This window comes from Thermobia domestica, chromosome 2 (assembly GCF_964235325.1).
Source record: "Thermobia domestica chromosome 2, izTheDome1.hap1.1, whole genome shotgun sequence".
NCBI lineage: Eukaryota > Metazoa > Arthropoda > Insecta > Zygentoma > Lepismatidae > Thermobia > Thermobia domestica.
In genome coordinates this window covers 110173142-110187493 of record NC_137455.1, presented here as the reverse complement: position 1 = coordinate 110187493, position 14352 = coordinate 110173142, and the positions used below count along the sequence as shown (strand labels likewise).

The 14352-nt window shown below is 33.6% G+C and overlaps 1 protein-coding gene across 2 annotated transcripts in view; it reads left to right on the top strand.

Annotated features, from left to right (window-relative positions):
* Positions 1–14352, top strand: part of LOC145674656 (chitin synthase chs-2-like) — a 101791-nt gene that overhangs the window by 51902 nt on the left and 35537 nt on the right. For both annotated transcript variants that reach the window (XM_081744882.1, XM_081744889.1), the window contains 3 exons: positions 4120–4320; positions 6144–6370; positions 11350–11517. In XM_081744882.1, the coding sequence (XP_081601008.1) occupies positions 4120–4320; positions 6144–6370; positions 11350–11517 (596 nt within the window). The remainder of the gene's footprint in view (positions 1–4119; positions 4321–6143; positions 6371–11349; positions 11518–14352) is intronic.

Genomic DNA, 14352 nt, shown 5'->3' with positions numbered 1-14352 from the left:
TCTGAAAAAAAGTGTCATTTTGATAAACGTTGCTGTACTTTTCCCTTAATGCTTAACCTTTTAAATTATATCACCTATTTTTAGGTGATAGAGTAGAATCTTCATTATTCGATTAAAAAAGTACCAGTAAGGCTTTTTACTTCGTTTTCTTCAAGACTGGAGGCATTTTAGAACATGTTACATATGCTTTCACGCCTTTCTGCGTTGAGGCATAGTGTGTGATGACGTCATAAATTTAAAAGATATTTTTTGTTATGCGTATTATTATTATTTTTTGGCGGGTTACATTTTGCATTCAGAAGACTGAAATTTTGCACACACGTTCAGTGCACCCCTTAGAAACAGCGAGGTCCAGAGGGGCAAAAATGTTTTTTAAAGAAAGGATATTTTTAACAAAAAATAGATTTTTTCGTGATTTTCCTGCCTCAGATGGAGACATATGAATGGTACCGTTTGAAAGGCTGTTTTATTCTGAAGAAAATGATGTACGTGCTATGCTCCTAGCATAAATAGGGATGTCTCAGGAAACTTATCCATTCTGGTTTATACGGGAATCTGAGGTATTTGGGGAATATTATTTTTCGGGGGCTTACTTTTGCATCTACAAGATTGAAATTTTGCACACTTACTCACTGTACCAGTGTTGGGTAAGTTACTTGTAAAAGTGTAACGCGTTGCAAGTTACTTTACTTTCTCTTAATATGTAACGCGTTAGTAACGCGTTACTTGCCCCCAAAAAGTAACTGTTACTTTACTTCGAAAGTAACGCGTTACTAACGCGTTACTTTTAGTTCCAAAACTTTAAATATGTGAAAAAATATTACTTCAATTTTCCATACTACTATTACTACAGCTATAATAATAATAATAATAATAATAATAATAATAATAATAATAATAATAATAATAATAATAATAATAATAATAATAATAATAATTATTATTATTATTATTATTATTATTATTATTATTATTATTATTATTATTATTATTATTATTATTATTATTATTATTATTATTATTATTATTATTATTGCACGTTCTGAATCGCTTTATGTAAATGCAAGAACAAATTGTTACTTGATATATGAACATTTTCATATAATGTTGTAACATTGATAACATGCCATACTGCGTTACTCGTAGGAATGGGAACTAGCGAGTTCAAGCGAGTTTCCTTTGAAACTCGATTCGACTAGAAACAGATATCTTTGAGTTCGATCCGAGAACTCGGCTCGAAAAATTACTCCAACTCTACTCGAATTGGGGTCGAGTTTCGAGTTGAGTCTAGACAAATCCGGTGTGTAGTTTCGAGTACTCTCTTCAAGTATATTACATAGACAATATGATTATCATCAATGACAGCACTACTACTACAACTTTTATTATTATTATTATTATTATTATTATTATTATTATTATTATTATTATTATTAATTATAACAACACTGTATATAAACATGAAAGATAGGAGGTTTGTATTTCAATACTAAAAAACTAGTTGATTGCCAATTTCGGTAGTCGTGAAGTCTAGGAGTCAAGGACATTGTTCCCGAGCTTCTGAATTTCGGTTGAGAGTCTACGTTGAGTATTCGGGTTCGAGCCAAACACTGTTAAAACTTATAGGCACTGGCCAAATATCTTCAAAATTGCTCGGCCCGGGTTTAGAATTGTCAACGACTCGAACAGCTCGGCTCACAGCTCATTCACTATCGACCCGAACCGAGAAGTGAGCCGAGCCAACAGCTCACCCAACCGACTCGGTTAGAGCCCTCAGCTCAGTTGAGCCCAACCGAGCAGTTTGCTCATCCCAACCAAGCCAGCTCGAGCAGATGGTTCACCCCAAGCGATTTTCTCAGTTGAGCCGAGCCGAGCTAAGCTTGTTATAAAAAATCTCTTGTGGTCTCGCTGTCGAGACGAGACGAGATACGAACAGTGTCCCCTCTCGTGAGCAACACTGAAAGTATTTCATGTTACTGATTAGCTTACACTTCTCATGGCTTTCGCTTTCAAGTGTAATCAGGCCACGATTTGAAAACGAGTTAAAACGAACGAGCCATTTATCAAACTCGACTGGACTCGAAACTCGACTTGAATTCGAGTCGAGTCGAGTTTTAGCTTGACTCGTGCTCATCCCTATGCGTTAGAAAAATCGTTGCTTATTGTTACTCTGCTAAACTAATTATATAATAATAACAATTTTGTTATGTAAAATTAAAAATACAGAATATAGAGAAACATTACACTACAACTAATACAGTGAGAACGCATGAACTGGGGGTGAATCAAAACTTGCCAGTAACTCTAAAATCGATATATGCTTTTTAAAGCTAGTTTCAAACTCTATAATCAACGGGACTCTGGGATAAGCAAACTAATCTGAAAGAACTCCAATATTACATACCATCAGCAAACTATTTTCTAGTAATAAAGTAGGCCTGCTCATCAGAACACAGTTTATTCATATTGACCCCTTAGTGTAAATCGTTGATTATGGCGCGCTAGTTGTTGATAAATATTTTCCGCTGGGGCACTTCAGACACTTTACTTTTAAATTCTGTGCACCATCATCCTCAGCTCTTAAGAAAAAGTATTCTTTCAAATGTTCGAATGGTAATATATTTTCATTCTCCATCTTTATAAAAACAACACCAATCAAAGTAAAATAGACTACCGGTATCATTGCACTCCTAGTTCACTCACTGAATGTATTGATTTGGTGTTGTCAAAATCTACGACAAAATCTTCAAGGTGCTTGCAATCAGTACACGTGATTTCCCTGAGGCTGGCCACATCTTCCAAAAACAGCAAGTGGCACTACGAACTTATCTGTTTCTCTGTGTGTCGGTGACTGTCGGTCACTGACATACGTAGTTCATGCTCTATTGTTTCATTCTGAGAAATTTACTTACAGGAAAGAAACATTTGTTTCCGAAAAAAAAATACAGATATTATAGTTACTCATCCGAAATGTAACGCGAAAAAAGTAACGCAAACTAGGTACGTTACTTAAAAATTTGTAACGCGTTACCGTTACAGTTACTTTGGAAAAAATGTAACGCGTTACTAGGAAACGTTACTTGAAAAGTAACGCGTTACTTGCGTTACGTTACTTCCCAAGACTGCACTGTACCCCTCAGTATTTTTCAGATTTGTTTCAGATCTCTGCCTTAAAACAGGAGGAGGGGTCCACAGAGGTAAAAATTAAAAAGAAAAAAACTATATTTTTAACAGAAAATTCCTTCTTTCGTCAATTACCCCCCCCCCCAGATATATGATGGAGACATTTGAAGGGTATCGTTTGAAAATTTGTTTTATTCTGAACAGGTACAAATCATGATCCTATGATAAATAGGGATGTCTGAGGAAATTTTTATATTACATCCGGTTCATCTGGGGCAGTCTGTGAATGTTCTTAACTCATTGTTAAATAGTTTCCTAACCCTTACTACTCAAGATAGAAGCTTGAAATTTAGTACACCCCTTAGTATTTCCCAGTTGATTTTGAGATCTGTGCGTTAACACAGGGGAATCCAGAGGGGATCAAAATTTAAAAAAGTTAAAGAAATGCTGATTAGTCTCAAAATTTCCCGTTTCAGGGACATGATAAGGAAATGTGAATGTTACCGTTCTAAAAGCTGTTCTATTCTAAAGAGAGTGATGTATGTACCATGATCCTAGGATAAACAGGGATGATGCTGTAGCTGCTTGACTGAAAGTCTATAATTTACCTTTAAAAAGAGCCATAATTTAAAAGTGTTAAGAAACATTGTTTGGGATAGATACATGTTAACGATTGGGGATAATTCAAAATTCAACCCCAATACTTTCACTTAAATGGCATAATTAGCATTTAATACTAATTCCTAATGGTTTTTCTTCACTTTGCGACTTATATTATACGAGGAGAAAGACTTGATTTAAATCAAAAAAATCGATTTAAATCAAAAAAATCAACAAAAATGATTTTTTTAAAAAAAATCATGATTTTTTTCCACCCTGATTGATAGTGATTCTTTTTTGTTAATGATTAACCATTTTATTAAAATGCAGTTTTTTGATATAGTTTTTAAAAAAATAATATAATAAAATAGTAATAAACACTTATGAATAATATAGGTCCTATGGCATGGTACCAGAAATTCGAGTATGCTATTGGTCATTGGCTGCAGAAGGCAACAGAACATGTGGTTGGTTGTGTGTTGTGTAGTCCTGGATGCTTTTCTTTGTTTCGTGGTAGCGCTTTGATGGACGATAATGTTATGAGAAAATATACCACAAAATCAGAAGAAGCTCGACATTATGTACAGTACGATCAAGGTAGGTGGGCTATATGTTTTTCGAAATTAAAATAAATTGTTTTATTGAATGACTTCTTTTAAAATTTTGTCACTACAAGTTCAGTTACAAGTGACATAATAAAATAGGTGACCTATAACTAATTAATAGGTGACATTTAATTCTTAAAATGTGTCATTTACTCGAATGTTCTTGATCGGAATACTAGAAATAAACCTAACAAATTGATAAACATTATTATTTGCATTCCATATTTTAAGCAAAAAAGCGTTTTTGTTTAAAGCGTTATTTGTAGATGAAGTATTACACAAAGGAAGTGATTATTTCTTGTAAACGTGTAATGTATCTGCTGTCCTGTTTGTTCAATGAAGATGTAAAATTAATTTTGCACATCTAAAATGAAATGAAATCTTTGAGTTTTACGTCCCACAGTTATGCTGGTTAGGCTAAAGGAGACGGTGATTATGAGAAATGAATGAAATGGTGGAATGAAGAAAGTGGGAGGAAACGGGAGAACCCCGAGAAAACCCACGCACACGGTGTTTGTCCACCACAAAGTTCACTTGGCGGGAGCAGGGTTTGAACCCGGGACCCCATGCACCAGAGGTGAACGCTCTACCACTGAGCCACCGCGGCCCCACTTTTGCACATCTAAACTTTACCTATAAATATTAAGTAAAAATGCACCTTTCCATCATTCAAAGTATTTAGCAACAATATTTAAAGTAATAATTTGTTTCTATTTTTGTTGAGGTGTAAATTGTGTGTATATATATTTATAAGAGCATGAAGCTCCAACGAACAAAATTCAAACTGAGAGATAGCATTGATCTTGCTTTATTTATTTTTACATAAGGTATTCAACTATAGAAGATATTAATGTAAGTACTACACAAATAATGCTGCTCTAACTGATGATTCATATAAGAGAAAATATACTAATTCTGAATTACAAAAAAATAAATAAACAAAATATGAAACAAATTAGTAATAATATCCCAGAGTTCACTCTTCCTTTATGGTTCGAGCTGTTAGAAATATAAATAGTTCAAATAACATTCACTTTGTGTATATAATTTGAACTACAAGGACTGTGAATAACAATCATATCGTCTTATTAACAGTTTAATTGAAAATTATTAGAAGATAATGTTGAAGTAAATGCAATACTCATATTAATTGTCTGTTACACAATTCACCTCGTAACTTGATATTTATTAGTAATTATTATTTCAAAAATTAAAATTAAAGTAATTTTGTTAGAAAGCTTGAACTATACTCAATCCATACAATGTTGAATTGGATTCCTCCTTTTAATATGACTGATATGTAGTGAAAAAACTGAAATTTCCTCCATTGTGATTATATGTACTAACGCAGCGTACAAGGGCATTGGCCTTACAACATGTTATTTATTACTGATTATTATTTGAGACATTTAGAAAACTTTTCCTATGAGTTCGAAGCATTATTAACATCGTATATTGTTGAATTGTATAGCTCTCTATGAATACCTCATGAAAAATTGCGACTTCTCTAATACAAAGTTAATTGTGAATGCATTGCCTAACGCAGTTTAAAAAGATATTTAACAAGATATAAAGATAGTTAAATAACATGTTTACAACTCACAATGTAACAAAATCTGTAAAGAATTTTTAATGAAACATTTTGAACTTTGAATATGAAAGAAGCTAAATGTAATTTTCTAATCATGAAAAATATTTTCATTAAAGACAATTCTACTTTCTAAGTCATGGGTTGATGTTTTGTACACAATTAGCCTATATATTATCCATTTATTTATTTTTTATTTATTTTTTTTTAAATATAATTTTTTGTAGGCGAAGACAGATGGCTATGCACTTTGCTTTTACAACAAGGTTACCGAGTAGAATACTCAGCTGCCAGCGATGCGTATACTCACTGCCCAGAAGGTTTCAATGAGTTTTACAATCAAAGAAGACGATGGGTCCCATCAACTATGGCAAACATTCTAGATCTTCTCAATGACTTCAGAAACATCACTAAAATTAACGATAATATCTCGAAGCTATACATATTTTACCAGGTAAATTTCATAGATTATCTTCTCTTCTTCTGCAACGAATGTACCTTTAGCTAATTCTATCATTACTTGATTCAAATGAATTGAAAACATTACATTATAATTTCCTGGACAATTTTCATATCACTAGTGTTTATAGACAAAAGGATAGTATGAAGATAGTATTCGCATTTTTAATCAGCAGTATTGTATATTTTCTAGACGTTCTGTTACACCCTTCTCGCCTCTCGAGTGGGGGTACGAATAACTCGGGTGAAACATTTAACTGTAGATTCATGTCTCATACAGTCTTGCAGCTTGTAACACATGCAATCTTAAATACACTGCAAGTAATAATTGCTTACTGTAACTTTATTTTTAGTAATGATGTCATGTAAAATGTAAGATATAATAATGATATCATATAAGATGTAAGGCATAATTAGTAACCTTGTGTGTGTAATTTTCATTATTATTGTTCTTTTTACTTTGGGTTTAGATATAAATGACGTGTCCACTTCATATGCATTGTAATACAGTGCTAAATGTATGAAAAAAGGACGAAATAAATACAATACAATACAATGCAAACATATACACGGTAACACTGATGCAAGATTTCCCTAATAGGTTTACATTCACAGTCACTTGACTGAAGGGAAATTAGTGATACATGTGAAATGTTAAGAGCATTTCGGAAAACATGTATACTTTTATTAATATAAATTTTTAACAAGAGTATATAATTAACAAGTATTAACCAATGTATAAATATATCGATTAAATAGTTAACACTTTCTACTATCTGTTTTCAAAATGTCCAATGGCATTTAGTCACTGTAGTTGCAAGTGATTTACACTAAGTCCCTCAATTTCTTGTAATTTTACAGCTTGAAGTTTGAAAAAAAAAATATATATTACATAAAAGTTTTAAAATGTAATTACGTTATCAAATGCTGGAAGAACAAAAAGAAAGAAGGATATTAGTGTCCAAACGCACATCAGTTTCCCAATAAGTTTAGTAAAAGTGGACCAGTGTCAAACGACAAAGCAAAGCAATACAAAAATGACACAGAAAGAAATGGAAAAAATATTACAAAAATACTAATAATATGGATTCTACCTTCCTCTGAGGGAAGAATGTGGACTGAAAGTATTTGAGAACTAGATCCTGAGACGAATATTCGGGCTCAAGAGGGAAGGGAATGGAGAATGGTGGAAACTTCATAACGAGGACCTATATAATTTATACCGGTTATCAAACATTGCTAGGGTCATCAAGTCTAGGAGGCTCAGGTGGGCAGGTCATGTAGCGAGAATAGAAGTAAGTAGGTACGCTTTCAAAGTTTTAACTGGAAATCCAATCGGAAAATGACCATTAGGAAGACCTAGGCGCAGATGGGAGGGCAACATTAAGGCGGATCTCACAGAAATAGGAAAACTAATCCACGGTGAGTGGATCCAGTTGGCTAAGGATTGAAGTCAGTGGAGAGCTTTTGAGAACGCGGTATTGAACCTCCGGGTTCCATAGGGCATAGGGTTAGTTAATTAATATGGATTCTACATTTCCACATCGTATTACATACAAATCCTTGTCTCATTTCCACTACACTTGTCATTTAAATAGCACTACATAACTCGAGTTGTAACACAGACATAAATCGAAACACATAGTTAATTCTTCCATTACCTTTTATTAACTGTACAGCTGAGAGATTGAGATCGTAACACGTAATACCGTCCAGATGGCGCCGATTAGACCAGTCACATACAGATGACTGAACAGTTTTGAACAGCTGATATGATGAATATGACTTTTTTTCGAACAATAATGTTATAACCTATAAGCAGAAGTTAAACTAAGAAGACAAACAAAAAACTAATATTGTCATATTTATTGAATGTATCTCGTGGTTTCGTGTACCGCAACTAAAATATAATGCCATGATATGAATTAATATAAAGATGTTTTTTAAAATTATAATTTCATAAATATTTGTTTTGTTGAGTAGTATCTTATGTACAAATCTACGCAGTAAAAAAGTACTGGGTATAAAGTTGTAATGCGTTGAGATCATACAGATTATGAACTAATCTATTTATCGTATTAGTTTTTATCTTCTCATGTCAATAAAAAAAGATGAAATTACATAATTTTATTATGTGATTGATTTTATTATTATATTTATACAGAGTGTTTTTAAAGTATCTTCGGATTTTACAGTGTCGTTTATGTCAGGTAAAGAGTCGCATTAATATTTAATAACTCGTAAAATAAACGTGATAACTTTTTTGAAATTGTAAACATTACTTTATGAACGACGTGCAGTCATTTGATTACAAAGCGAGCAACAGTTCAGAAAAAAGTACAATGTCTTCTGTGATTTGCTGCTTTTAAATTATGTTGTAGGGTAGACAGTTCCAAAATATTTACAGAGAGAAAACCTTGGATGACATGAGAACCAAAAAGTTTGAGAGCTACAAAGAAATTGGAAATGCTACTAATTTATTATGTGGCAATAGACATATAGTAAGCATAGAAGTGGTTAATTCAATAAGAACGAATGTACACAGGCATTCGCAAAAAATCTTCAGAACAAAAATGTCTCCACAAGAACATTATAATTGGCTACATGCAAAAATAATAAAACTAAAATATACAACGTAAGTAAAACATGCAAGATAATGCTTAACAACTTAGACTTAAACCGTATTACAATAATACAAGATTTACGTCAAGGAGAATATAATATTCACTTAAAACTTCGCAATTTTTCTTCTGTAGTGGATCCATTTCTTGGTATGTAGTTCTCTCTGAAATTTGGAGCTCCATTGTGGTTATATAAGGTTAGCCTATTCGCTTTCGATGTAGGAAACTCAGGTTCGATTCGCGGTGAAAGTTCATGTGGTTTAGATTCCACCTTAAGCTGTAGGTCTATATATTATATAATCTCGGTGCTGAAATGGATATAAACTCCAAATCAACTAACCAGACTTGAAACTTCTGGTTGTAATGGATATTAAAACAAAACTACCGACATCTTTGAAATGTGCGTGACTTAAAACCCTTATATATTCCAAATGTAATTCAGACATTCCAATGAAGATTGTCAGTATGTAATTTTGGAATTCAGAAAATGATGAGAGAAATATTTTGAAGTCAACGATGACAACTAGAAGTCTGACGTCGAACAACTATGGTTTATGATCTGAGTGAAATTTAAGTGAAATTTAAGGTAAGATTTATTACACGTCATTGTATGTTGCAAAGACTGTCACTTTGCAATGCATCACACTTTAAAATCAAGACATATAAACACTCTGTAGTGAGTGTAAAGTAGTAGATTGGTTAATTTCGGAATCCCAATTTCTTATAATATGTTTCGAATAGCAAATAGAAAAATCAAAATAATCACATCAATAAAAAATATAACAGCTTACTGCATTCGAATGCAATTTAAATGCACTAGACGTTTTAAGCAATCTCTGTTTCTTCATCAATAGTTCCGGGAGACTCATATGAAAGATTTTTTCACTTCTTAGAATTTCATTTTGCACTTATCCGTAGGCTCAGTTCCACCATTATAATCCATTTCATCCATCATCATCGTTTCCGTTAATCTCGGTGCATAATCGTAGGTTTTAAACGATATATATATATATATATATATATATATATATAAACCGTTTCAGCAATCTCAGTTACCTTCGTCAGTATCTCTGGGAAACTCACATGAAAATGATTTTTCATTTCCCAGAATTTCATTTTGCACTTTTCCTTGGATCCAGTTGAAAAATGATAAGGTTTTAACTCTTGTTAATGTGAATAACATATATTCGAACATCTCTTTTTTTGAACGATCTATTCTGGTAGACACTTTTTACTAAAACTTCTACTGAAGGACATCGGTATGGATTAATTGGAATATTGATTAATTGGAATATCAAACGAGTGATAAGTTAACAAAATGTGTAATTTTGTAAGTTTATAATGACAATAGTAACTTCGCAAATGCTTTATAATCTTGAACACAATTCTACAAAACTAGCTCTACATTATATATATCGTTACAAAAGTTGTAGAGGAAAGTATTTGCTGTAGTAAATCGTTCAAAAGAAAAAAAAATGAGATCTTTGAGTTTTACGTCCTACGGTTATGCCGGTTAGGCTAAAGGAGACGGTTATTATGAGAAATGAATGAAATGGTGGAATGAAGAAAGTGGGAGGAAACGGGAGAACCCCGAGAAAAACCACGAGCACGGTGTTTGTTCACCACAAAGTCCACACGGCGCAAGCTGGGATCGACCCAGGGACCCCAAGCCCCGGAGGTGAACGCTCTACCACTGAGTCACCGTGCCCCCTCGTTCAAGAGAAGTGTTGTTTGAGTACAAGGGGTTTACATTAACAAGAGTTTAAAACTCATCATTTTCCAATTCGATACATGAAAAAAGTGCAAAAGGAAATTCTGAGAAATGAAAAAAAAAAAACATTTTCATATGAGTTTCCTAGAGGTACTGACGAAGGCAATGGAGGTTGCTGAAACAGTTTAGTGCAATTAAAGTGCGTGTGGACACATTAAGTTTTTACTAATTCCATAGTGCATTTTTGGGGGAAAGGGAAGTTTAACACCATACGATTATGCACCACGACTAATGGAAATGGTGATGATAAAATGTATGATAGTGGTGTAATGACAAGAGTAGGATTAAACGTGAGAATACCGAGAAAATCCATGCACACGGTGTTAATTACAGAATGGACCAAATCATGTCTTTAAATAAGTAATCATATTATGTCTTTTCACATCACGACACTGAAAAAATATTAATTTATTTGGTTATGGTTTCTTTCATTTACGTTTATGTTACGATCCTACTAATTGTAAGTACAGTCAAATCTCGGGAACTAATAACTAATACCTTCTTCTCAAAGAAAAAAATAAATAAAAATATACATTTTAGTACGTATATATTGGTGATATTATCTAATATATTTTTTTAAAGGCAATATTGATGGCGGGAACTATTCTTGGTCCTGGGACAATATTTCTCATGTTGGTCGGTGCAATTGTGGCTGCATTCAAAATTGATAACTGGACAAGCTTTCTTTACAACTTAATTCCCATTGTGATTTTCATGTTATCCTGTTATTTCTGCAAATCCAAAACTCAGGTAAGTTGTTAAAACTGTGTTGTGCTTTTATCCATGTTTTACCCAGTGGTATTCTGTATATTCAAAAGCTTTTAACAGGTCATGAAAATCTTAGATTCCTAAGACAATAGCGGTAAGTTTATATTTACAAGTAGTATATGTGTCGCTGGTAGGAGTAATTGCGCCACTGTTAAGTTAGAAGTATCTGTGTCAGGAAAAGGCAAACAACCATAGATACAATCTGCTAATGCCTGTCTATTTCAGGTATGCCCTCAGAAAATATGAGAAACATACTTCGGCCCCACCCCGGCACCCTCTGACGGAGGAAATCCTCCCTTTGCTTAGAGAAAAGAAGTGAATGACCTTAGCTGTGTTGCTAATTTCTCATTCAGTCGTTTGGTCTTGACGAGTGAAGATTGTAGGCTACTTAGAATGACTAACAAGACAGAGCACAAAGAAGTCCGTGAAGATCTCGGCCACAGCAACTTGTCCCTCCTCTTTCCACATCGACAGCAGCGCCAGAAGGGGAACACTTGAAATAGAAAGACTCTACCTAACAATATATATATATATATATATATATATAAAGTCGCGGCCACCGATAAGCGACCCTTACCCATACCCTTCGTAAGAAACAGCTCCTTCCGCAAGCATGACCACAAGTGACCACAAAAGTGTTTTCTGCACGTGCTGAGGGACAAGGTTGTCACATCTTTTCTTGAAAATGTCTGGACACCATATGTTCTTTCTTCTAGAGAAAGCCATTGAGAAAACCGTAGTAGAAACGTATTGACTCGTGAATTGTGTAATAGAAAGTGATCTAAGAAAAATGTTAAATGATCGAGTGACAACAACAATTCAAATAGGGCGAAAATACCAAAACTAAACACGAATTATTTATGAGTTTTTAAAAAGATATATACACTACTATGTTTACTACACTACTATATTATCTACACATCATATATAAAAAAGATTAAAGTGACTTACTCATCAATAACTAAGGCAAACCATTATAGATAGAAACATGAATTTGTAAGAATGTTCATTTGTCACAAAATCAAGAGCTAAGAAAAGATTTGTTTGAAATGTGTCTTACAGGGAAGTAAAAGAGGATTCAAATAGATCTTTGCTAAGAATAAAGTATCTCACGAATCCTTGAAGGTATTTTTTATTCCGTTGCTGAGAAGGGGAAATAGGGTCATTTTCTATAATATTTATACGTATAATTTTAGTTTTATTAAAGAAAAGTTCTCAGGTAATTAAGAACAAACATTAGTGCAAAATAGCAGAAAGTTGCAGATTTGATTAGCAGTTGGTTGATAAAGCTGCCAGTAAATTGAACTTAAAACAACATTTAAAACAGGCTATTGTGAAAATGATGAATGTAAATACTCTATTATTGTATTGAAATTAATAATTCAATCGCTATGAAATGTTTTACATTGAAACGTATCCTAAGGTTAGTGGTTTGGACTAGATTTGTGGTTCTCATCACTGAGACTTATTGTATATTATTCCGATATGTGGTCTCTTTTCACTTAAGGCTACTGGTTTGGGAGGTGCGAAAACTAATTAACTCAGTGTTGCACACGAGAAGAGACGTGTTGTTAAGCTTGAAGAAGTGTCGTCTCGATTCTCAAAAATTCTTTTCCGCCTCGTCTAGAAAAAATTTCATCTTGTTCAGTAATTTTATATTCTTTTAAAAGTAATTTTGGTGAATTTTTTAATTTAGCGATAAGAAATTTAAATGCTTTATTGGGATAGGTGTTAAACAATTAACATTAATTAAAAAGATACATATCGCCCAGGTGTTTTAACCAATGTTCATATCGAAACCAGGTCTGTAGCTAGGATGGCTAGGGAGATTTCCTCCTCTTCGACTACCTTCAGCCCTTTCACTTATTTGTTGGTGTGTATATCAAATAACTGCTTCTGTTATTTTCGGCCTTCGAGTAATGAATCATAAAAGATAAAAGAAATATTGAACTGCCAGTGGTAATAAAATAAAACTGCCAGTATTATTCTAACTCAGGGTTTCTCAACCTCGGGGTCGCGACCCCCCAGGCTTTCATATGGGTCACTAAGATAAGCGGAAGAGATAAATATGATAAAAATCTAATATCGGAAAATATTTTAAATATTATTTTGAATTTTGTTCTGATAGGCATATTTTTATTTTAATCCTTACTGTTAACAACAACAATAAATAGGTCTACTAAATATTTTCAATATATTTTGAATATTTTGAATTTTCTTCTGATAGGCATATTTTTATTTTAATCCTTACTGTTAACAACAACAACAAATAGGTCTACTATTTGGTCTAGGAATTAATTCGTGCGGGTGGACAAGAGATGGCGCAACGAACGGAGCGTCCCACAGTTCCGTGTATCCACACATGTGTTGCAAACCCCTGTCATCGCGTATCGTTCGTAGTATAGGGCAGTGGATTAAAGCGTCAACAACACCAGTTTGTAGTTAAGTGAACATGGCGCAATTTGTGCCTGATAAAGTGTTTTTGCGGGGTGTCCTGCTGCATTACTTTAACATGCAGAAAAGTGCGACTGAAAGTCATCGTATTTTGGTGGAAGTGTATGGTGCCCATGCTCTAGCTGAGCGAACGTGTCAGAAGTGGTTTGCACGGTTTAGAAGTGGTGATTTCGGATTGGCAGACCAAGAGCGAGCTGGACAGCCAAAAAAATTTCAAGACGAAGAATTGACAGCATTGCTCGAGCAGGATTCGTGTCAAACGCAGGAACAACTTGCAGCAGCATTAGGCGTTGATCAAACAACAGTCTCCAAACGCTTGAAAGCCATGGGAATGATTCAAAAGATGTCACATTGGGTTCCACA